This window comes from Podarcis vaucheri (assembly GCF_965113315.1).
Source record: "Podarcis vaucheri genome assembly, chromosome: 8".
In the NCBI taxonomy this organism is placed as follows: Eukaryota; Metazoa; Chordata; class Lepidosauria; order Squamata; family Lacertidae; genus Podarcis; species Podarcis vaucheri.
The window spans coordinates 54607473-54632541 of NC_138766.1; the positions used below are offsets into that span (position 1 = coordinate 54607473).

At 41.2% G+C, this 25069-nt stretch overlaps 1 protein-coding gene and 1 long non-coding RNA gene across 21 annotated transcripts in view; one reads left to right on the top strand and one right to left on the bottom strand.

Annotated features, from left to right (window-relative positions):
* PCMTD1 (protein-L-isoaspartate (D-aspartate) O-methyltransferase domain containing 1) overlaps nucleotides 1–22608 on the bottom strand; it is a 36129-nt gene extending 13521 nt beyond the window's left edge. Inside the window, exons 1-7 of one of the 15 annotated variants that reach the window (XM_082233944.1) lie at nucleotides 22324–22607; nucleotides 17705–17830; nucleotides 15648–15684; nucleotides 8445–8531; nucleotides 5176–5270; nucleotides 3253–3678; nucleotides 800–902 (exon numbers count right to left, since the gene is read on the bottom strand). In XM_082233944.1, the coding sequence (XP_082090070.1) occupies nucleotides 800–902; nucleotides 3253–3559 (410 nt within the window). In that variant the 5' untranslated portion in view covers nucleotides 3560–3678; nucleotides 5176–5270; nucleotides 8445–8531; ... (1 more) ...; nucleotides 17705–17830; nucleotides 22324–22607. Of the gene's footprint in view, nucleotides 1–799; nucleotides 903–3252; nucleotides 3679–5175; nucleotides 5271–8444; nucleotides 8532–15625; nucleotides 15685–17704; nucleotides 17831–21918; nucleotides 22067–22323 lie in introns of those variants that run through there. The other 14 variants (XM_082233943.1, XM_082233945.1, XM_082233940.1 and 11 more) reach the window with 14 other exon arrangements.
* Nucleotides 20691–25069, top strand: part of LOC309538476 — a 46458-nt gene continuing 42079 nt past the window's right edge. For 2 of the 6 annotated variants that reach the window (XR_014222198.1, XR_014222199.1), the window contains exons 1-2: nucleotides 20693–21770; nucleotides 23947–24199. This is a non-coding gene — a long non-coding RNA (uncharacterized lncRNA). Of the gene's footprint in view, nucleotides 21771–22825; nucleotides 22987–23946; nucleotides 24200–25069 lie in introns of those variants that run through there. The other 4 variants (XR_014222197.1, XR_014222200.1, XR_014222201.1 and 1 more) reach the window with 4 other exon arrangements.

The window sequence follows — 25069 nt, forward strand, 5'->3', positions numbered from 1 at the left end:
AGAGGTACTACAATTTAAAATATTTTCAAATATGTTATATAGTCCAATCTGAAGCTCAGTTATATTTAGAGACACAGTAGTCTTCTAGTATAACAATCTAGTTTATTCCTGATATGTGAAAAAGCATACTCAAAAATCTGAGCACAGGACTGGGGTGGGGAAAGATATTGCAAAGGATTGATGGATCCCCTTAATCAGCAGTAGATCTAGCAAAGACATTGAAAGAGAGTTCACAATTACTGATAATGCAATTGCAGTGAAGCAGGCATGATTAAGCTTTTTTAGTCCAATGGTTGCATTCTCTTGTGGGTAACCTTTCTGGGAGCTAGAGGCAAAAAGTAGGCAGAACAGAACTATGAATTTTACCTTTGTATATCAGGCTACATTCCAACCACACAAGGTTCAGAGGATTCTACATACACAAACCCCTCTGCCTCTCTATCCAGGAAAGCAAGAGGCATTATTACAATTCAAGAATACAGTCCAACCAGGCAAAAGCAGTTCTTGAGAGTGCAGCCTGGGGGCTAGATAGAGGGGCTGGAAAGATGCATTTGGCCTCAGTTTCCCATCCCTGTGATAAAGCCCCCACTCATAATGGAAAATCCAGATACCCATCTCCGTATTTTGAAAACTTCACAATTTAAAATTGTATTGCAAACTTGTGTGAAATACTATGTGGCTGCAATAATTAATAGTATAGGCTTGCTTTAAAAATCCCAGAAAAATATGCATGTTTTACTTCCACCATACAATAACTGTTTACGGCCACAAAAATGAGCCAAGCAGACAACATACTTACTTATCAAAACTATCACTATATTTTATGAAGCTCTCCAGTTTTTCCTTGGCATATTCTACCACATCTGGATGAAGTTCTATTCCATGATTTATTCCAAAAGGGCCTGTAAATTAAGAATCGGCAACAATTTAAGCCTCACTAAATCAAAGAGTGCCTTGTATATGAAGATGGACATTTCATATGAACACTAAGCAACTTTAAGCCAGTATAGTATTTGGGAAGTGAAGAAATGTGAGGAGAAAAAGAGAGGAGAGGAGAGGAGAGGAGAGGAGAGGAGAGGAGAGGAGAGGGGAGGGAGAGAGAGGGAGAGAGAGAGAGAGAGAGAGAGAGAGAGAGAGAGAAGGGACTATTTAATGAAACTTTTTGTCCTATCCAAAACCCTAGTTTCAAGCTGAAAGAGTTTAACAAGGAAATTTCAGCACAGCCGTAGCTCTAGTATTCCCCTCTCCAGTCACATGGCTGGCACCTGCTGGGCTCATTGGCTTGTTCCTTATGCATTTCTGCTCTCATGCTTGGATCCTGATGAAACTACACTGATTCCTGGTCATGCCCCTCTGAGCTTCAGAACGTGTGACCAGGTTGGTAAAAATGGTGCATCCAACTTAGAGCTAATGGTTCCTGCTAGGCCATAAAATGAAGTGGGGGGGGGGGAGTGTATTAAAAAAAAGGCTTTCAACCCCAAAGCTGCAATATGTGTTCATAATGGACAGGTTTTAATTATTTCATCTAGGATGACAAAAATGATGTGATCATTTATACAGACTACCTTGAAATGTTTAACTAGAGAGGACCAGCTTTATTCTCCCTTTGGAGATAGCTTAATTATGGGATGGTTCCCACACTACATTTTCCTTCCCAATTGCTACTATTCACATGCCTGTGACAGTGTGAAGAAATGCAAGTAAAAACCAAGCTGGAGACAGACATAACCAGAAATAATGTCTACAGTCACACAACAGTATCTTTCAAAGTACTGAGATTGTGTCAGTTCCTGTAACTTTATCCAAGTGTTTGATTCGAGTGTTGGTCATGGATCTGGAAGACCATGTTTAGCGAACAGTTTAGAAAGGTTGTCAACACATAACTTGCTCAAAATATTTCTACCAGAAGAGCTGTTTAATTATGACACTTACTTTAGAAGAGAAATTTGAAGTATGCCTGTTTCCTCTTATGTCATCTTTCACAGAAGGCATCTGCAAATATCAGGTACTCTACAGCAGTGCAGTTAAAACATGCAAGCTACATGGGAATTGAGTTGATACCTGCACTGATCACTGCTAATGCAAATAAACTAGCAGAACAGCAGAGGCAGAACAGTAGCTAAACCATCCACCATAGCTCCAACTTTCACACATGCCAGTAGTTTGATACCTTCCTGTTCAACTTTCCATGTTGCTGGAGAGGTTGCCATCTAGAACTGCTCATAAGAATATGCACCCATGTGTATATGTACTTCAACACAAGCACCTTTGAAGCAATGCTCCATTACTAGCAACAAAATGATTTATGGATTTAAAGTTCAGGAGATGCTTGGGAAAGGTATCAAAACATTTAATTACTTAGATAAAGTTACAGAATAAAGTTACAATTCAAACCATCTATCAAGAAAAAAATATAAATTTCATCCCATAAATTTTGTCAATGCTGCATTAAGCGAAGAGGTATTTTATTCCCCACAAGAGGGAGCAGTGAGCTGACAGTCTTACTCCTGCTTTCCCTAGAATGAATAATAATTTTTAGGGATTTCCCCATGTCATTAAAGATTGACTTAATTATTTGTTAGTTTCATTAATAGTTTTAATACCTTTTTTAAAAAAACCACTATTCAGAACAAAACTGCAGGGAATGCAAGAGATACATGGTTGGACTCTATTTCCACCTTTGGCTAAACCATCTGCAGAATCTCTCAAATTTGGATCAGAACAGAGATGCTCGGAATATAACATTCCTTTTCTGATCTATATCCCTGAGATATGATTTGCCATAATGTGTAACACAAGAGGTACTACCAGCACAGAAAGAATGGGCTATATGACCCCTTCTCCCTAGCATTAATGTCCAAATCCTACTACTCTACCCAGTTTCTTTGAACTACCAGCACTGGAAATCCAATCTCAGATCTCCCATATCTCATGTTGTTTGGCCCTAAGTAAGAATGCAAGTGAAATACTCAACTCTCATTTCTAAAATAGCGAAATAATAAATAAAACACCAGTTAAGAAGTGAGGAATCAAGAGCAAAAGGTGGAGGTTGCATTTGAAATTCCTGAATAATATTTTAAGGCATTGAAGTCCATGTACATTAAGCACAATTCATCTGGAAAACCTCCTTATAAAGTGCTATGAAGCTAAATGACAGTTATGCATGCACACAGCTGTAAAACTGAGATTCTTAATAAATTTCATCTGCCATAAAACATATATTATTAACATTTTTATTAAAAAAAGTATTACCTAATATTAATCCCACCATTGTGCTTAAATAGCCGGTTCCACTACCCAGATTAAGAAAAGACAATCCTGGCTGAAGTTTCAAAGCTTCCATGACTTCAGAATAAATGCAAGGGGCTGATAAATGTATATTTCCATGCTTCCAAGCCAAATCTTTATATGCATTGTCCCTATAGCCTTCCAGGTAGTAGTCACCACGATCAATAGCTCTGAAGGCTTGCTCCACTCTGTCAGTGCGAATATATTGTGCTTCTTTCAAGTTATCAATTAAATCATCATTGTCTTCTCCTGCACTCACAGCTCCTCCCATGGTGATTTTCTATAACAATTCAATTAACTCCGGCAACACATTGGCAGGCCCTTGTTTGACGTTTCCATGTAGAAGGGAATCCAATCCCGTCAGGTTCAATACTGCTTTGCAAGAGGATCCTAAAAGATTTTTAAGAGGACATGCTTTTATTTTCACAGGTTATTAAAAAAAATATCTAATTGAACACAGGGTACGGAAGCTAATAATATTAATTTGTGCCTAATATTTTGAACAATGCAAGTATGAATCAACCCATGTGTTTGGTGTACAACTAAAGTTCTTATTGTTTGTAACCATGAGCACTAATAGGTCAAAGTAATCCATACCAAATGGAGCAAGGTCAAAACAAATGTACATTTGATTCTCAGGTAGATATAGCGCTATTAAAAGAAAGGAGCACATCCATATGAAATACACAGGAAAACACGCTGAGAAACAGAAACAGAAAAGGAAAAAAGAAAGTTGTTTCAGTGCCACAGTACCAACAATCAATACAAAACATGAGTATAACAGTATTGTGTTATTCTAACTGAATATAAGGATGCACAAGTTGGCACTCAGCCTCCTGTCTAAATCGCTACACCCACTAAAAGGAAAACATAGGATAAGCCCTGGATTGTATGGTGATTTTTATTCTATTATCAAAGCTAAATGTCCGGGGGAGGGCAGAGACTTCATGCAGTAAAAGGTTGGGTTGAGTCTTCAACTGCCCTGAGAAAAGTATCTTGTATTGTTCTTAGGAAAAGGACAAAGCCAAAGAATGTAACTAATCTCTAGTTTTGTTTCAAGGTCGGTTCAGGGAGAATTGCACCAGCTAACAAGGTACAGAGAAACCAAAACAAGACACTTGTTTGATTCACTCTTTAAAACCCAGTTAGAATCAAGGAGCTTAATTATCCAGTTTTGGTCTACAGTTTTCCCCCTGAAAACTCTGCATATTGTACACTATTTATCTTTCCCATTTCCATGGAGCAGCAGCAGCTACTTATGCATGGTAGTGAAGGAGCAAATATGACATGTAAAACTTGCAATGAGATAAATTAATCTTGTTCGTCCTGAAAGGAATGTGATTTATTTTCAAAAAGAAGTTGAGCTATATTGTTTTTGGTTCACACATTACATTAGCTTTTAAACAACTGTCGGCTGCTCAGCCAATGCATTGAAGTATGGATTATAGGGGATGCATTGAAGTGTGTGTGAGTAGAATAGTACAAGAGAGGCAATGCCAACATAAGGGCTAGCTCCAGGAATGCCCCTACCACAAAGGACATTGGACATGACCTGGCCTGTGGGAAAGAAGAAGAAATATGGAGGCAGGCAAATATAACATCAGGATGAATACAGAACAAAATCAAGGTGGCTTATAAACAAAATGAAAGCCTGTAACTTATATAAAGCAACTTAAAATGAAACTTTATAACAAATAAATTCAGACAAATAATGTTAGTATACAATAATAATGTTAGTATACAATAATACTAACAAACTAGTATGCATATATAAATCAATAAATAGACAAACAATTAAGTACATTATTTTGGGCATGAGACAAGAGTGCATGATCATATTTATAGCATGCTGCAACAAAATTCCTTTATTGATTGAAAAATACATACCTTACAGTCTTCCAAAATGTAGCAATACAGAGCCCCCAAAGAAGTTTTCTTCCGAAAGTGATAATTTGTTCCCTTACGCCCTTCAATATCTGCCACTGAAGAAGACTCCATAGTCAAAACATGCCTCAATTAGACATTGACATCTGTCTTATGCAATTTGCACTTATATACATACATAAACCCATCAATATTACTGTATATGAACATGTTATTGGCAGCTTGGCTAGGAGATGCAATTATTTGTATAAAGTTTCAAAATGTTACAGGCTTATATTTTATTTATACACCACATTGAGTTTGTTTTGCATTCATAAGTACTGGTCAGGCATTATATTTCTATGTGACAAGGCTGGAACGTGATAGATTATAGGATAGAAAAGTTCATTTTTATAAGAGCGCTTTCTCTTGGCCACTCTGCATCCTCCCTAACCTGTTTCTCCTTATAATTATAACTGTATTTGCCATTCCTCCAAAGAGCTTAGGGTAGTATATATGGTTCTTTACCTATCCTATGAAGTAGATTAGGGTGAGTGGGGATGTGAACCAGGGTTGCTTTGATCTTACATTAATGCTAACTACTACATCCTGCTGGCTTTTAACACATTTCTATGACATTTTTTTCTCAGCCTTACTGCTCAATTGCAGTTGTCCTGGGATCACTAAAGTAAAAGAAAGTGCACTCTGGCTTTTGACACTGGCACTGGCAGGCTGCAGCCCCTGCTTTACAGAAAGATTGTGGCAAAGAGATGACCGGTTTGATCTCATACAGCAGCCGAAGTGCATGCTACTCCATCCCTGGCAGAAGGAATCCACTGTTCGAATTGCCAGTTGCCTCAGGACTGCAGAACTGAGGGGATCAAAGATGATGAGGTGGGGATGGACATGCATGTATTAGAATCTATTGGAAGCTTAAAGGATCATCTGTCTGATACAGATCTTCCTTCATCTGCATGTCTATTCAATGCCAAATCTAAAGTTTGATATGAAATGTGTAATTTAAAGGTTAGAGGTTGGTTCTGAGATTTCCAAAAGGCTCCTACCCATCTCAACTACCTTGAGCTAAAATACAGAACACTGATGTCTAATTTATTATCCTAAAAAAGGGTAGTAGCATATGCAGGAAAATGCATCTGCCTATAACTTTAATTATAAAATCAATATTATAGGGGGTACAAAGATTGCCTAGCCGTACAATATGAATCAATCTCTCAAAATTATAAATATAAATAAAAAAAAAATTATTTATCTCCCGCCCTCCCCAGCCGAAGCTGGGCTCAGGGTGGCTAACAACAATAAAATAAAAGAGTGACTAGTGGTGTGCCACAGGGTTCTGTCTTGGGCCCGGTCTTATTCAACATCTTTATCAACGACTTGGATGATGGACTCAAGGGCATCCTGATCAACTTTGCAGATGACACCAAACTGGGAGGGGTGGCTAACACCCCAGAGGACAGGATCACACTTCAAAACGACCTTGACAGATTAGAGAACTGGGCCAAAACAAACAAGATGAACTTTAACAGGGAGAAATGTAAAGTATTGCACTTGGGCAAAAAAAATGAGAGGCACAAATACAAGATGGGGGACACCTGGCTTGAGAGCAGTACATGTGAAAAGGATCTAGGAGTCTTGGTTGACCACACACTTGACATGAGCCAACAGTGTGACGCGGCAGCTAAAAAAGCCAATGCAATTCTGGGCTGCATCAATCGGAGTATAGCATCTAGATCAAGGGAAGTAATAGTGCCACTGTATTCTGCTCTGGTCAGACCTCACCTGGAGTCCTGTGTCCAGTTCTGGGCACCACAGTTCAAGAAGGACACTGACAAACTGGAACGTGTCCAGAGGAGGGCAACAAAAATGGTCAAAGGCCTGGAAACGATGCCTTATGAGGAACGGCTAAGGGAGCTGGGCATGTTTAGCCTGGAGAAGAGGAGGTTAGGGGGTGATATGATAGCCCTCTTCAAATATATAAAAGGATGTCATATAGAGGAGGGAGAAAGGTTGTTTTTTGCTGCTCCAGAGAAGCGGACACGGAGCAATGGATCCAAACTAAAAGAAAGAAGATTCCGCCTAAACATTAGGAAGAACTTCCTGACAGTAAGAGCTGTTCGACAGTGGAATTTGCTGCCAAGGAGTGTGGTGGAGTCTCCTACTTTGGAGGTCTTTAAGCAGAGGCTTGACAACCATATGTCAGGAGTGCTCTGATGGTGTTTCCTGCTTGGCAGGGGGTTGGACTCGATGGCCCTTGTGGCCTATTCCAACTCTATGATTCTATGAAATAAGACAACATTTTAAAATCATTTCATTAAAAAATTACTTCAAATCAAACTGATGGCAACCACTGGGTAGAGTTCTGTGAAGATTGCCAAAGGAGGGAGTCACGCTGTGCCCTGGCCAAAGACTGGCGGAACAGCTCTGTCTTGCAGGCCCTGCAGAAAGATGTCAAGTCCTGCAGGGCCCTAATCTCTTGTGACAGAGCGTTCCACCAGATCAGAGCCACAGCCGAAAAAGCCCTGGCTCTGTTTGAGGCCAGCCTAACCTCTCTGTGGCCTGGGACCTCCAAGATGTTTTTGTTTGAAGATCGTAAGTTCCTCTGTGGGACATACCAGGAGAGGCGGTCCCGTAGGTACAAGGGTCCTGGGCCGGATAGGGCTTTAAAGGTTAAAACCAGCACCTTAAACCTGATCCTGTACTCCACCGGGAGCCAGTGCAGCTGGTATAGAACCAGGTGAATGTGATCTTGCAGCGAGGACCCCGTAAGGCGTCTCGCTGCAACATTCTGCACCCGCTGGAGTTTCTGGGTCAGTCTCAAGGGCAGCCCCATGTAGAGCGAGTAACAATAATCCAGTCTGGAGGTGACCGGCGCGTGGAGATGAAAAAATGCCGCCTTCGTTAGGCTCTTAGCATAACATGGAAGAATGCCCCATATATTTTTCCCTATAAGATTCCTCCATTTGCATTGGGAAGGGCACCTATCAACCCCCTCAGCATGCATTTTGAATCCACCCACACAATTTCTCCAGATAGGAATGCTAAGTGTAGGGATGGCTCCTAAATATGTTTGTTAGTAACTAAAACCCTAGGCTGGAGAAGTTGGCATTACCAGTACTGGAACAGGGCTTAAGAGGTTGCAACCTCAAATACTGTACAATCAAATCCTAACAATTTTGTATCCTTTTAACTATTATCTAATTAATATTCATTAACCAAAGCCCTATTTTGTACTAAAACAATCTACTTACTGAAATAAAAAGGGAATCACTTACCTAGAAAAATGGTAATTCTAGGGAAAAGCCTTCTGGCCTATCTTTCCTTGACTGTATTTTTCTGCAAGTATCATCATCACAGAATTACTGTAAAATAATAAAGTTAATTATTTTAAAGCATTTATAAACTGTTTAATATTTTTAAAATTCCTAAGTGGTATACAATATAAAAAACAAGCAACACAATTAAACAAACAATATCATTAAAACAAAATTCAATCTGAAACCAATAAAGCAGAATTATAAAAGTATATGCAGGGATATAAAACAAGTAAAACAAATTCAGGGGATTCAAACACATAAAACAGGGTCCAATCTTATGAGTCAGGGACCACCTGGGCACCACAATCTTTACAAGATGTCTGAAACAGCCGATGGTTGCTCAGCCACATATTGCAGAGAAAGGGGCTACCACAATACAGGGGCACAGCAGGGTTGGAGCGAACTAGTATTATATATTGAATTTATATACTCAGGGGTCTCAGGGCAGTTCATGGAATAATCACTGTGAATAACAAGCTGTGGTCCAAACCACTGAAAGTGCTTTATCTACATTATTAGATCATGTCAGTGAAAAATAGATCCCATAAAATTGGGCAAGATGTGTTGGGACACCTCATCTAGCTCTGTAATTATGGTAACATGGCAAACATGTCACAGCAGGCCTCTGTTGGTTCCAACACTATTCCTGGGACATGTGTCAAAGGTCCCTTCACCACACAGAAAAGCACTGATGGCCAGGCACTTGAGAATGCAAGGGAGGCACCAAAGTAAGTCTTCTTTGCCACCTTCACCTCCTGCAACAGGCATGACAATAGGCACATGTTCAGTCAACCTCACACTGAATCTTATCCCACTTGCATTCTAGCCTCACAAATCCTGTTTCATATCTTGGAACATCCTGGGGGAGAAAAGGGATGGTTCCAAAGTGTCAGAGTTCAGTGGCAATCATATCAACTTCCCGGAAAATCTTGTCATTTCATAGACAGCCCAAAGAGTCAACAGAATTTCCAGTTCTGGCTTCTGGAAAATCCCGCAAAGCATTCGGGAATTCTTTGGATTCTGCAAATCCCTAAGGATGAATCATCCTAATGGGTCCTACATCTATGCATGAACAAACTACCCCAGATAATCGTCTAACCACAATTCTCTGTCTCTCTCACACCCACACACCAAAAACGTTTGTATGTGCTGTGTCAATGACAACTTGGGACAACCCCATGTTTGCCACAGAGGCCATGAAGACCTCAGTTGGCTCAGTCAAGGTAACCTTAGCATGGATACTGTTGACTTCCAGTACCAGCGTCCTGGGGTTCTTCTGCATCACACTTCAGAGCACTTTTGCCAGATTATTCAGGTATGCGACTGGGCAGCAAGCTGGGTGGCATACCAACAGCCCGAATTTGCCAATCAGAAGATACAGGCACCTGTATGTCACCCAAGTGTGGAGAGATTTCAATGATGACACTTTTATGGACTAGAGTTATTTGGGGTGCTGCTGCTGCAAATAAAGCCTGCATACAGTCACAGAAATCAGACATGATTTATTTAAACCTTTAAGAAGATCAACTTTCTAAGTTTCTAATTCCTGTATTCCTGAACAACCATGCACACTAATTAGATGCCAAAACAACTAAAATGTATGTTTGCAACCAAAGACACACTTTATGCTACCCAGGACAGTTGACAGTCCAGGACTATAACCTAAAATTCCTGAGCATGAAGCCCACATGCAATTCAAAGTACATAGTTTATATCTGCTTATCAAGAGGATTTATAAATGAATGATTTGTGTTTGATTTGCACAATGCTAAGACCACTAAGTGAGAACACCTATCTGAATACTAAAAGTGGTCAAAATTCTTTACAAGGGCTAGTAGTTATTATTACTGGACAGAAATGCATTACTTTGAGTAAATGTTCATCTGCACTATTTGGAATCTAAATAGTGCTAATTTGCACACTAATTAATACAACATTTCATCTATTCCATCTTATGTATCATGCAGTGTGTACTGCATCACAGCTTTGTGCAACTGACTTTAACTTAATAGGCAGTATCCAATACCAGGGCAAAGGATGCTTGTGCAAGGGAATATCCTGATACTTCCTCTTCTACATTCTAATCCTGTGTGCCTCCCTATAGCTTCTCTCAATGTTGGGTAACACCCTACCTCTCAGTAAAGGTATGCTGGAGGGGAGAAATCAGGTAGAAAAACCTTTCATGTGCATAGAGTCTGAGTTATTTTGACTTCTTAAGTGCTCAGTATACAGCCATGACCATGTACCAGCTACTAAACATTTACTGCATACTGCAGCATGCACTGCAGAATATATCTGCCTGCTTGTTTATCATTTGTATACCAATTATGTTTTGCAAGCACATATTTAATTCTGGAATTTTAAGGAAAACTGACCCGAAGAGCAAAATTTCATAAGACACAATAAAATAATGATTTGTGAAACCCTATTTATAAAAAGTGCATTTCTGTACTACTTAGGAAGCACTAGGTAAAGGTACCCCTGATTGTTAGGTCCAGCCATGGACGACTCTGGGGTTGCGCATTCATCTTGCTCTATAGGCTGAGGGAGTCGGCGTTTGTCCGCAGACAGTTTCCAGGTCATGTGGCCAGCATGACTAAGCCACTTCTGGCAAACCAGAGCAGCACACGGAAAAGCTGTTTACCTTCCCACCAGAGCAATACCTATTTATCTACTTGCACTTGACGTGCTTTTGACGTGCTTTGGTGGGCAGGAGCTGGGACCGAACAACAGGAGCTCACCCCGTCGTGAGGATTCAAACTGCTGATCTTCCGATTGGCAAACCCTAGGCTCTGTGGTTTAGACCACAGCATCACCCGCGTCCCTTAGGAAGCACTAGGCCTCTGACAAAATAGTGTTTAGGCATTTGTTGCTAGTACATGCCTTGTTTTTGTTCAGCCTACTGTCGTACTAAAAAACAGTTTTAATATAACATAAAAGTAGGTATTTTGATTTACCAGCTTTTGGAAAGTATCATCAATAATGTGATCATGTTGAATGCTAACAATACTAAAGTAAGTGTCTATGGAAAGAAAGCTATCAACACTAACAGTTATAACCTGATACACAGTGTGCACAGCCAAATGAAAAACAACACCAGAGTCTAGAAACAACTACTATTTGATACAAGTTAGAAACATACAGATTGAATTACATTAAAAGTCTGATTACATTAAGTTTCTAATTTTGTTAAAGATGTCCCCACAATAATCTCTTGAATAGTAAATATTGCCAAGCAGTCCCAAAGGAGAGCTGACTCTTCAACGTACTTTCACCTTTTTGTTTTCCTTATCAATAGATGTTAAATGGGCAGGGTGAGGTCGGAGAAAGAATTATGATAATATCCATACTTAGACCAAAGTTGCTTTTTGTAAAAACACTCAGAATCAAATACAATTATTACAAACACAACTTTCTTTGTTGTTGTTTTTAAAAAGAAGGATCCCCATATGAACTATGTTTCCTTTTACCTATTGTTGCCATTCTTTAGTAAAAACTGGTAGTTAAGCTTGCTTGAAACATGTATTTCCCCTTCTGGGTTAAAAGCACCTTAGGGGGATATTTCAGTAGGAAAACTGCCTGAGAGGAACAGGTTAATAAGCTCATCAGCCCAGTGCCAATCCACCACAACAGTCTGCTGCATTCCTGAAGGAGTGAGAGATGAGAACCAATGTGGTGTAGTAGACAATAGCAACGGACAGGGATGGGAGAGACCCAAGTTCAGAACCCACATGACCTAATCTACCTCACATTAATAGCTCCAGTATTGTGAGGATATGAGTTAAGGACTGATTTCTATTCTGAGGTCCTTTAAATAAGTGAGGAATAAAAATTATAACGAATAACACATAAAACAGATACCGCCATAGCTTAGAACAGGGGTCAGCAACCTAAGGCCCATGGGCCGCTAGCAGCCTGCGGAGGTCGTTTAGACCAGCCCATGAGCCACCCCCAAAAGAGTGGCCCGCTTACGCACTGTGCTAAACCTGCACAGCACAGCGACTTGCTCCTGCGGCGCTGGAAATCGCGTCTGCGCAATGCTGGAAATCGCGGGCACTTGCATGTGTGAGGGATCTCCGCGAGACCGATCTGGCCCAGGCAAGATAAACCTTGCTGTCCCCTGGCTTAGAAAAAGCAGGGGTATGAGCTTCTGCTCTTTTTTTGGGTGCTGAAACCCTGGATCAAACCAAAGAGCTTCTGCTCTTGAGAGCAACTAGCTACCCACTAATTGTGACAAATTGTTACACAGTATTCTTGCCCTCAATCCAAGTGATATAGAAGGGGTTGAAATGCTTTTATCAATGTTATGATTATTTTAAATCAGATGTGGGGAACTTTGGGCACTCCAGATATTGCTGAAATACAACCCCCATCATTGGTCATGCTTGGTGGGGCTGATGAGAGTTGTAATTCAGCATCTAGAAAGCAAAATTTCCCCAATTTTATATGATTTTAAATTGTCTGAAATCTTGTAAGCTCTCATGAGAAAATATTGTATTTTAAATGGCAGCTAAATTAAATTAAACACAATCCAACACAGAATAAACCCACTTAATGATGAACTGAAGTGCGGCGAGGATCCTTTTTTGGCCTGATGGATAGATCTTTACCTCCCCCCACCACTGCAGGTCAACTTTGACAAGAGGGCGTCATAATGGCATCAGTTGATGGATAGGTGGGTTGGACAGCAAGTTCAAGCCTGCTTTCTCCAGCAATTAGTCATGTACAGTGGTGCCTCGCAAGACGAAAAGAATCTGTTCTGTGATTCTCTTTGTCTAGCGGTTTTTTCGTCTTGCAAAGCAAGCCCATTGAAGGATTAGCAGATTAGCGCTATTAGCGGTTTATCTGCTGATCGGATCAGCTGGTAAGCAGCTTAGCGGCTTAGAAAAAGGGGGGAAGGAAAAAAAACAGCAGGAACTCGCAAGACATTGTTGTCTTGCGAAGCAAGCCCATAGGAAATTCGTTCTGCGAAGCACCTCCAAAACGGAAAACTCTTTCGTCTAGCGTGTTTTCCGTCTTGCGAGGCATTCGTCTTGCGGGGCACCACTGTACTAGAGTTTTCTGCATGTAACCCTACTCATACAACTAATCCAGTTGTGTCTCTACCTGCCCCACACCTGACGACACATGGAGAAGGTGGGGGGGGGATGGCCTGTTGGGCCAAGGGAGGTCCCCCACCTCAGACTAAATCATTTGCAGCATATACAAGTTTACCCACTAGCTTTGAGAAATGTACATGAATTTACGGACAAGCAGCCCTGCCAAAGATATAAAGTCCAATCTTGCAGTGCTATCTGCCTCTCCTGCACTATGGGGAAAACCACAGAATGTCATATTCTGTACATTTATTATAGTGCCCACTAGACTGGTACACTTTCATATAATAGTACTTGTGATTAGTACTGTGCACGAGATTCAAATCACCACTCATTCATGGAAGTTATCATTGGTAAATGACTTTTTAAATCTTCCCATTAAGAAGTCAATATGATTTTATACAAGTCATCCTCTTTTGTTCAATACTTATCTCAAAAGTTTATATCCTGTAGTGAATATTGATATTCTTAGTACTGCAATTCTTCCTACCAGATAAGCAATTTGGGCTAAGTATATCCAATATTCTTTTAACTGTTAACTTATGATAGCATTGTGTCATACACTTCTTGAATCTGTGAATGTGTTCTCTTATCTAGCTGCAGATGTTTAGAGGGGAAAATGCAGTTCAAAAATTTTCTCCCTATCTTTAAAAAGTTCTGTTAATAAAAACTTTCATCTTCTAGTTGCTGGTTAGGTGTTGTAAATTAGAGGTTGTTGTTGTTTTTTTAATAAAAAAAGAACCAATATTATTCCTGGACTCATTTATTAACACAGATTAAAAGATGCATTTGCACACATAGTCAGATGCTCACCAGTTCATCACCATGACCACCAACACCAAAATTAACTGAGTAGGAATGATGTGTTAACGTTCACCAAACAGGATTTAGATACTGTTGAAATCAAATGGCACATATTGCAAAGCCCACAAATGACAGCATGTGGGGAAAACATGCCTAATCTAATGTATTTCAGTCAAAAAATTAAAATAAACCCCACATTTAACAATGTATTTCACTGGAATGCCTCTCTACCACTCTCTCACACACACTGTTAGAAACAGATATGAAAGCTAGGAGCTAAATGGCACTTAAAACTAGGTTATGGGCACAACAACGGAATGTCTAGGTGTGCTTTTTTATAACAAGAATACAAAGCTGAAAATGAATGAACTGGTGCTAAAACATTACGTTCATTTTTCACATGGTCTAGTCATTCCTCTGCCCACCCCCCTAATATTCTTAAGAGGGTCTCCTCTCTAGTCTTCAGAGAGTAGCTGGAAGTGGGGAGGCAGAAAAAGATCCTCCTTTCCTTCCACTCTGCAGTTTTAATCTGAAATTTTAGGTGCAGTACCGTGTCAGAGCTCAGAAACTGCTTTCTATAATGAAGTTCCCTGTTGCAAAATGCGCCTAGAACAATGGGAGTTTCAAACACTGCGCTCGCTCGCTTGCTCTCGCTCTCTCTCACACACACATCTCACAAGGACTACTGACAAATAGAGCAGATCCCCCTCCATTTCCACAGGAAACAAAATGCATCTACTGTACTGTGTAGCAGCAGGAGAAAGGTTATGTGGGTAGGTGGGCAAGTATACATGTGTTATGATCCATACTGCTCCAAACCCACCTTCTAAAGTTCCTCCTTTGCTTGCTTCAGGCAGAGCAAGAAATAGAAATGATCCAACCTTTGAGAACACATGACAATTTGTGGAATGAGACATTTTTAAAAAACACACCCACCCTGAAATGACTTAAAAGTTAAATGTAATTAAATAGACATTTGGTGCCTTTGTGGGAGGTGGGATTGTAAAAACAAAACAAACAAAAAAAAAATCAGCTGTTTATGAATCACTGCTTATAACTGATATATATTGCAGATAAAGAAGAAACACACACAGAGAGAGAGAGAGAGAGAGAGAGAGAGAGAGAGAGAGAAATGATCTACCTGAGAGCAACTCTGTGAACATGTTTAATGGGATGAATTTGCAATGGAAACTCCTTGGGATTCTCAAATATTTAGGCTGAAATCCTAACCTTATTTACCTGGGAGTTCAATAGGACTTACTTCTGAGTAGGCACAGTTACAACTGCATTGTAAATTGCTGTGGAGAGATAGGGGAGGAAAATGAGGGGTTTTTTAAAATAAAAAAACCAACAACAATCCAAAGTAACACAGTTGGTCAAATACATGTTTTGATTACACATTCAGAGTTTATTAACGTTCATTCAGAAGGAACTCACATAGAATTCAATATAAAACTGTCAAGGGTAGTTAGGATAACAGCCTAAATAAACTTGAACAACTATTCCATACTTCTCAAAAATAGTAAGCAGTACATATTTAGTACAACTTTGCACTATTTAGTTTGATCCCAGAATTTATATGGCTTTTGTATGAGGCTCAGAAATACCATTCAGAAGTTACTCAAGAGGCTTTTTAAAAGCATGATGTAGCAATACTGTAAATAATAAATTTACCATCCAACAATATTGCTATTGTACAGATAACCTTCAGGGATGAATAATCAAATATTGCTGACTCTCTATATTATAAACTAAAGAGAGAGAGGGAGCAGAACTAATTACATTCTAATTGATTAACATTATATGGCTTTTTAAATGTGTTTGTAGGAGGGGGGTTATTGGTTTATTTTTGTTTTACTGTGTCTTTTGTATTCTCATTTGTATTTTTCTCTTGTGAACTGCCCTGGGATCTTTGGATGAAGTGTGGAATTCAAATTTAACAGTAATAATTATTATTATTCCCAAAGCTTTTAAGTATACATTCATGGCACACAAGGGGAAATAAAAATAAACACATTATTTTAAGCATTTTTCTGATATGCAACTGCTTTAGTTCCATAGTCAGAGAAAAATTAGTTCATATGACTGTAAAAAGCAACTACAAACCACAATTAATAAAGCAGTTGTTATAGTCCGATTGTAAAATGCATGTGTTTTCATAAACTGGGCCAGCCCTTAAGAACCAATGAATTATTGGAAAGCCTTCCATCGGGGGGCATTACTAAAGGCTTATTGACATCATCATTTACTGTTGTGACAATGACTTGTTTTGCTTCTTCTATTATCTATTATTGGTCAAAGACAGGGTGATACAGCCTCATTTATTAATAATATATTAAGTCATGCATCTGTCATTACATTAAACATTGTTTAATGTTAATAGTCCTAAAACTATTTCAAAACTTAATTAAGACTGTGAAATATGAAGTCTCTATATCTCTTGTCATGCATCTTTAAACAGCTTTATTTGTACCTTTACTATTTTACTGATTTCTACCCAGAAGCAGGACAAAACTATTATATTACAGTGGTACCTCGTTTTATGTCCACCCTGTCGGCCGTCCATTACGTGGAACGTCCGCAGCAAACCTGGAAGTACCGGATCAGGTTACTTCCAGGTTTGCCGCTTGCGCAGAAGCACTAAACTGCTCCACACGTGTGCACAGAGCAACACTCTATCGAGCGTCCCTTTGATCCAGCGTCCAGGGCTCTGGAACGGATCCTGGACTCAAAACAAGGTACCACTGTACTAGTTTCCAGATAGATAACAAGAATAGCAATCACTATTAACACACTGTACCCATCCATTCATATAGGTCAGAGGTGGGCAACTTCTTCAGCTTGAATAGTTAGATGCCCCCAGCCAAGCCCAATAGTTCAAGGCAGCCATTCTCAGTAGCAGGATTCTGGAGGCCTATTCTCCTACTGATGACACACACTTCTCTCATCAAGAAACTGAATGAGGAGTTGCCCATTGCCTGCCTTTAAACCCAAAATTCTCATTGTGAACACTGACCTGACTTGTCCCCAATATCAACTTTTGTACTGGAGAACTAGAAGGTGGTCAAAGTCAAACTAATTTTTAAAAGGTATCTAGGAGGATCCACGAAATTATGGGTCAGTTGGCAGAACTTTGTTTCTGGGAAAACTAGATGGCAAGCATGATTGAAGATGAAATTAACAAGCATACTGTATAGAAGGACAAGTTCGAAGAATATTCAACATAGTTTCTGCAAAGTTATTCCCTGCCTTACTAACCTAGACACAACTTTGTCATTAAGTGACAAACTGACCGGTGTGGCCATGAGCAACACTTACCTGTACACCAGCTATCTGGACCATGATAGACTAGTGATGGAAAAACAAGATTGCTTCAATGTGGTCTGTTCGGACAGGTTAAGCATCATCCAGAAGCTCCAGCTAGTGTAAAATACAGTGCCTAAACTGAAGGGGACAGATGGCCAAAAGCATGTTACACCTCTGTAAAAAGATCTGCACTGCCTGCCCATATGCTACCAGGCCAGGTTCAATAGTAGAATCATAGAACTGTAGAGTTGGAAGGGACCCCAGGGTAATCTAGTTCATCCCCTTGCAATGCAATACACAAAGCCCTGGACACTTTGTGTATAACTTTGCAGAAACTATGTTGAATAGTCTTCGAACTTGTCCTTCTATACACTTTGTGTCCAGGATACCTTAACGACCGCTTGAGCCCTTATATTCTGATTTGATCAAGATCACCTGGAGCAGTGCTGTTAGTTTCCCCCTATGTTTCAGAAGTCAGACTGGCCTCCACTGGAAATTGGGCATTTCGTGCTGCCAGTCCCATGCTGTGGAACACTCTTCCAGCAGAGAAGCAGCAGGCAACCTCATTGCTAATTTACAGGAGTTTCTTGAAGACTTAAAAAAATATGAAATACCTATTCAGTGGTTTAAACTTTTTAAGATAAGCCGATAATTTTTATAATTATTTAGTACTGTGTTTATGGTATTTTATAAATGTTGCTGTACACCATCATGATTTTTTTAATGAAAGGCATTCTATACAATATATATATTTATAAATATTGCTGGAATTAAGACATTTGATTGTGAAATATGTAAAACTAGCAAATTCTCAGACATGACTTCAGGTTTGTTTAGCTGTAATTACTGCATCATGAGAAAATGCAAGTGAGGTCAAATCTAAAAATAACAGAAAACCACATTCCTGGCATTTGAAACTTTAACTTCTAGCTATATATTTAAACACAATTGGAAACATTTTTTTCTCCTCACTCCTTTTGTTTGCAAAAAAGGCAATCTTGTCTAAATGCCTTCAAATATTTGCAGATACTATACTGAGGAAAACTTAAATGAAACTCATCAAGACCTTGAAAAACTGCATAAAAAGGCACTTGCAGTACTAGGCCTTAAACTAAGCAACATTTAAAAAAATAAAAGACTAAACAGAGACATCCTATCATCAAGTTATATCTGCTGGGCAGGGATAAATTACTATTAAATTCTGCTGCACCAGCAGGACATTATGCTGGTATAGTGTATTCACACCAGTGTAATATTACTGTCTTGCCAGCAGTATAACAACACTGACAAAACTACTATGCTGGCAATGCCAGCACAAGAAGAAAACGTGGTCAAAACGGGAGTGTGGAAGGGAACAAACAAAAAGCTTAGCTAGAATCCTACACTCATTTCCAACGTCAGTCCTGCACCTGGAGCCAGTGTAATAGTATGCCAACAAGACAGGTGATGTAAAATTATCTCACTGAATTCAACAGAGAAGCTGAGGTGACTGTCCCTTACCCCCTTCTCTTCTACCAACCATATCAGACAAAAGAGAAACTAAAGTTATGATTATGCACCCAGGCTGTACAAATGGTTCAACTGGTTGCAAACCAGTATGTTTTTACTTACTATAACTTGTATACAAGCTCGTTCAGGAAGCGTATGAATTTCGAAATGGAAACTTAAAATTCATATTCATATTCTTCCTCCCTGCATGTTGATTTCAACAATTTCAAAGCTCAACTTTTGTGTCCAGATTTTCACTCTTTGAAATATGGCAACCCTAACTTGTGACTTTAGGCATGCCTCTGTTCACCTAGGCATTGGGCTAGGAAGAAGGTAATGTGGACTTCATATGATCTAAGTTCTACAGCAGGAACACCATGATAAGTATTAATCACACTGTTCCATGCATGGATGATGTGGGGTTGTTATCAGAAGTGAGGTTATGGTGGGCAGGGGGCAACAATGCTTTTTGGTAGCCAAGAGCATATATATCATTGCTATGTTGCCTCTTTCCCCCCTGATTTCTTCATGTTTTCCCCACAGGCCCTTCATGTACCTCTTCTGTCTGGAACATGACAAAGCAAGTAATGAACAGACCTTCAGCAAAATAAGAAGTCAGGTTTAATTTGTTCTACAGTGACAAGTGCAACATTAGGTCTTTTACTTTGGCACCAAATCTAACAATATTTGCTAAAGGGAACTCAATTTCCCCTTACCCAGGGACTGCAACTGGTAGGCAGCACATGTTCCACTGACCAGTAAACCACGAGTCACTGGAAGGCTGCAAGAGAAAAACCAACCTGGCCCCATTCATTGGCCAGAGAAAGAACTAAAGGAAGCATCTTTCACCTACCTAGTCCTCTAGAATTAACAGTTATAAAGAACTTTGTAACTAAGAACTATAGCTACCAGAGTTTGTTTTATACACCCTTGCCACAATATATTTTCCTGTATTAAAGTCTGACAGCAGCATACCTCTCAGTACTTATTTTTGTAAGCCACTATGAGAACCTTTTAAGGCTTCAAAGAAATGCTTCAAATAAAATAAATATGAATTTGAGGCAGAAAAAAATGTTTTGCATCCAATGTTTTACTCTTCTTAGATGAAATGTAAAAGCAGTGCTGAGTGGTTTGTTTTTATCTTACTTAAAAATAACACGTGGTATTTCATATTTCCAAATACAGTGGTGCCTTGCAAGACGAAAAGAATCCGTTCTGTAAGTCTCTTCGTCTAGCGGTTTTTTCGTCTTGCAAAGCAAGCCCACTGACGGATTAGCGGATTAGTGCTATTAGCGGCTTAGCGGCTTAGAAAAAGGGGGGGAAAGGGAAAAAAACCCGCAGGAACTCGTAAGACATTTTCGTCTTGTGAAGCAAGCCCATAGGAGATTCGTTTTGCGAAGCACCTCCAAAACGGAAAACTCTTTCGTCTAGCAAGTTTTCCATCTTGCGAGGCATTCGTCTTGCGGGGCACCACTGTATCAGTGTTGTACAACTGACCCTCTCCAGGCAGTACTACAATGAGCAAATATAAATGGCTCTGAACTAGGTCAGACCAGGAGACTAGCCAGTAATCACAAATTGAATGGGAGGCCACATTCTGCAATCACAGATTCTTGACTCCCTTTTGATATTTATCTCTTAGCTTTTGCCTCAAGGTCAACAGCAGCCATCACAAGAGGTCCTTTCCTTTGGCAAACACACCAAAGAGGAGATAGCAAAAGCCAGGCCCTGTGTTGCTTTGCTGCGTTACAAAGAACATGCAAAAAAAGAGAGACTTCTTCCTCTACCGTGGAGCCAGACACAGAGACTTTCTGAGCACCTAACTGTGCACACAAAGGAGAGAGCAGAAATGCAGGAAGCCCACAAGTGAGAGAAAGGAGCTAGAGGCAAGTCTCTGTAAACCACGCAGAGAGGCCGCCCTCGTTCTTCATTCCAGCCAAAATAGAAACAAGAGAGCAAATGGCAAGCGCCTCTCCGGCAGTCAAGCCCCCTTGCCTCTCCCCCTCCAGCGTTCAATGCAGAACCTTCAGTGTAAACAGAAGGAAAATGTGACCAAGTTCCTGAGGAGGAGCCATGCCAGCTTGTTGCAACAAACACAACAGAGTGCCTGGTGGCACGTCCAAGCCTGAGAAATGTATTGACGCGTACATTTTCCTGGCCCGTGTCGTCAGAGACGTTAAGGCCAAGCGTGGCTTCTTTTAACTCGGGTAGGGGAGGGATGATTTGTAGGGACCAATTTTGAAATGGAGGGGACACAAATGACGCTGCTTCTGTCTCTCTCTCTCTCTCCCCCCCCCCCCATCAACCTTGTGACGAGGCGACTCTGGCGCCCTCCGCCTCTTTATTGTGGAGCGGCTCATTTGCTCTCCTCTTCCTCTTTGGCACCTCTTCAAAACGAAGCCAACTGGCGGCCAAAAAGGCAGAGCAAGGAGAGGAGCAGACAGACGGCAGCGTCGGCGGAGACTCCACCAACTTGTTTATCCTTTTATAGCCCCGGCTCCGAGGCAAAAGCACGGAGAGCAAAAAGGCCCGCCTCCTTTAATTGCTAGAACCGCGGTGGGGAGGGAAGAAGGTTGCGAGAGAGCTGCCGGTGAACATTATTTGCCCCTCCCCCTCTCTCTCCCCCACCAACATCCCGACGGGTCTCAGGATCCCGAATTAAACAAGGGAAGTACTTGCGCTTCCCGTGTGTGTGTGTGTGTGTGTGTGTGTATACACACACACACACACCAACCAACCTCGCCGTGCTGCTTTAACTGCGCAGGGAAGGAGAAAGCAGGAAGCGCCTCCAAGTCCCTTGCGCGCTCTCCTCCTCTCACCCACCCGCTTTCCCCAACGCGGGCCTTCCCGCGTCAAGAAGTGCCAACGCAACGAGCGCTCGCTCCGCGGGGGGGGGGCAGGCGAGCGATGCGCGGACAGTTGGTCTCGCGCCGCTGGACTTCTCTCAACGGCCTTCGTGCCGGACGCGGGGGGGGGGAGGAAATGCGGGCGCAGCATCACTAGCCGGGGCATTGGGCTCCAGCCCCGACGTCGGCGACGCCATAAGCGCCTCGGCGGCCCCCGCCGTTGCTCTTCTTCCCCAGCAACTGCCCCTCTCACGCGCCCCCCCCCACCCCACCGTGAGTCCACCACCAGACACTCACCCTTCTTCCGCAGTGTCCTCTGGCTCCCGAAGGGGGAAAGGGAGAGGGAAGCTTTGGCGTGAGTTTGAGGGAAGCGGGGCCGGGGAAGGAAAGCCCTCAGGAGCCCCCTTCTCAGGGGGCGGGGGGTAAAAGGGAGCTTGTTTTCGGACGGTGTGGCCAACGGGGTGGTTGAGGAGGGCGAAGGGTGGGCGAGGGCAGGCGCTCTTCAGGGTCAGCCACTCTCCGCCCCCTTCACGCGCCGCCGCGGGTCCCGACTGTTTGTGTTGCTGCGAGAGGCGGAGGGGGGCGGGGAGCGAGAGAGAAGGCGAAAAAGAGCCAAACAGCTGAGAGGATGTAAACAGTGGCGTCACGTGATCGCATTTACAGCCCAGGGCCTGCGAGCCCCGCCTCCTTTCCCTTCGGACTGGGCGCCGGGTTTGTTTGGTCTCCGACGCAGAACGAGCGGAGGCTCCGCCCCGCAACTCGGCGGCCAATGGAGCGGCGAGAGAGCCACGTCGAGCTGCCGCTGCAGTCAAGGGCTGGGCGACCAATCGCAGCTCTTGCTCTGGAGGAATTGTGTTTTTTTTCCCCCCCGGCCGGTCTGTCAGGCTGTGCAGCGTTTCTGAGTGGAAGGGGAGCGAGCAGCTGGTTGTGAAAAATAGGGCGACGTATCCGATTCCACCCGTAGGGAAGGTTTAGTTTTGAATCACAAAGGGATTTATTTTCTGCTTTCAAATAATAAGTGATTTCATTCTTACCTTACTCCTAAAACGGAAGAGTACTGGGGAGGCTTCCTCCTATTTTCACTTTTCCCTGCCATGTTTTGCACTCCTCTAGTCCATGCCTTTAACAGCAGCCTTATAAGCAGAAGTTAAATATGCAAAGCTTTCGCTCTCTTTATATGTGTAGGAGAAAAATAATAATGGGTTTCATTTATGTATTTATTGCTGCCGTTTTTTTGCAAAAAACTGAAGCCACACACTTTAACAGAAGATTATAATTAGTGCAGAATGGCTGCGCCACATGATCCTTGCACACCTGAATAGAAATCTACTATTTGCCTACTCTAATTATGAACAGCAACAAAAGTGTGAAATGAAGACTGGATAAGGTAGCCACTTACGTCACCAAGAAATGGGTCACCAAAAAGGACACAGAATTTATGCATATTTACATGCAATACTTAGTTGAATGGATATATATATATAGATATATATATATATATATATATGAGAGTGTTTTACTAATAATAAACAACTTGTGTGCATTGTTGAAACAGTAAAAATATGCAACCTTTCTGTTACTGCTTACAGCTGTATCAAAACTGGGTGGAGAGGGTTGGTTACCAACATACAGAACGACATGTACATAACAGTAAAACAGCATGAAAGCTGTCTAGATGCAATTACGCATGCTGTACAATCACATTGAGATTGCTTTTGTGGGGTTTTATCAGTATGGCATAGGGGAGAAAGGTGCTCTAATTCTGGAATTAAATTTAGCAAATCTGTTAAAGAAGAACTCAGGAGGGTTGGAAAACAGCTGAGCATACCCACAGAATAAATGTATAGAATGAGGTATAGGTTCTCATCCCTAATGGTAAGAAATGTAAAGGTAATAATGGTGTGTTTTCCTCTTTGTAAGTTGCTTTCAGAGCTGTTTTAGCTGAAAAAGGATGAATTAAATAATTCCATGCCTGAATAAAGGAGAAAAGGCCCCGGTTTCCTATGGTATACCCCTGTGTCTGTTGAAGATGTAGTGAAGCAACAACACCAATAAGGACTGCAGGAGAATATTTTATGCCACAAGTAAGTCCTCGAAGAGCCTTTTCCACCAAGAGTTCCAGGAGCCAGGAGATACTGCTCCCATCATCCTGAAGAACCCTACAAGATTCAAGGTATGTCCTCATCAAGGAACAGTGCAGATAAAACTGAAATAAAACCTTTTAGAATTTAGGAAGTTTTAATTGTTGCCCAATTTTACTATGCAAACTGCAGTGATTTTTTTGTTGTTGTGGTATATGGATATTCCAAATCTAAATTAATAATAAAATAACATGTATTGGCATATATTGGCTTCTGACAATGAATTGCATGAAAAATGATCCATTGATTGCATTAAGAGAAATCACTGTAAGAAACAACTGATTCAGTGTCCATGTTCTGGCCTACACTTCTATGTGGCTCCATCCACAGGGTTCTCCTGTCCCTTCACCCCCATGAGAATATAGTGTTATATAGAGGGTTAGTCTGGATAAAACCCTGGTTTCCTTTCCAAACTGGGGACCCTGGATCTGTGAGGGTAAAATGTATGAGGGGAAGCTGGCCAAACCAGTTCCGTTGTCCAGGTAATGGATTGGCTGGCTAGTTAAGTATCATGATTTAGCACAACCAAGTAAGTTGCTCTGTGCCATAGAACAAATGGATGGGCCTTTCTCCTGCCCCACTCACCTTCAGTAGCCGCTATGTAGGAGATCAATAGACAATGTTGTGTGTGAGTGACTGGAAGCTGGAGGCACAAATACATGTTTACTTCGTGCTAGATATTGGGGATCCCCTGAAAACCAAATGGGAAAGTAAGATCTATTGGGGTGCTATTGGTGTCTGTCCCTCCATCCTAAGCTCAGGTTGTATCAATCAATCTTTTTTGCAGTCAAAGACCAGAGAGCAAACTTAACATATGCCACATCCACATGAAGAAGCAGATGTACTTAAAAAATCATTTTAAACTTATTTACATTGAAAAATAACACTCCTTCGGTTAAAGT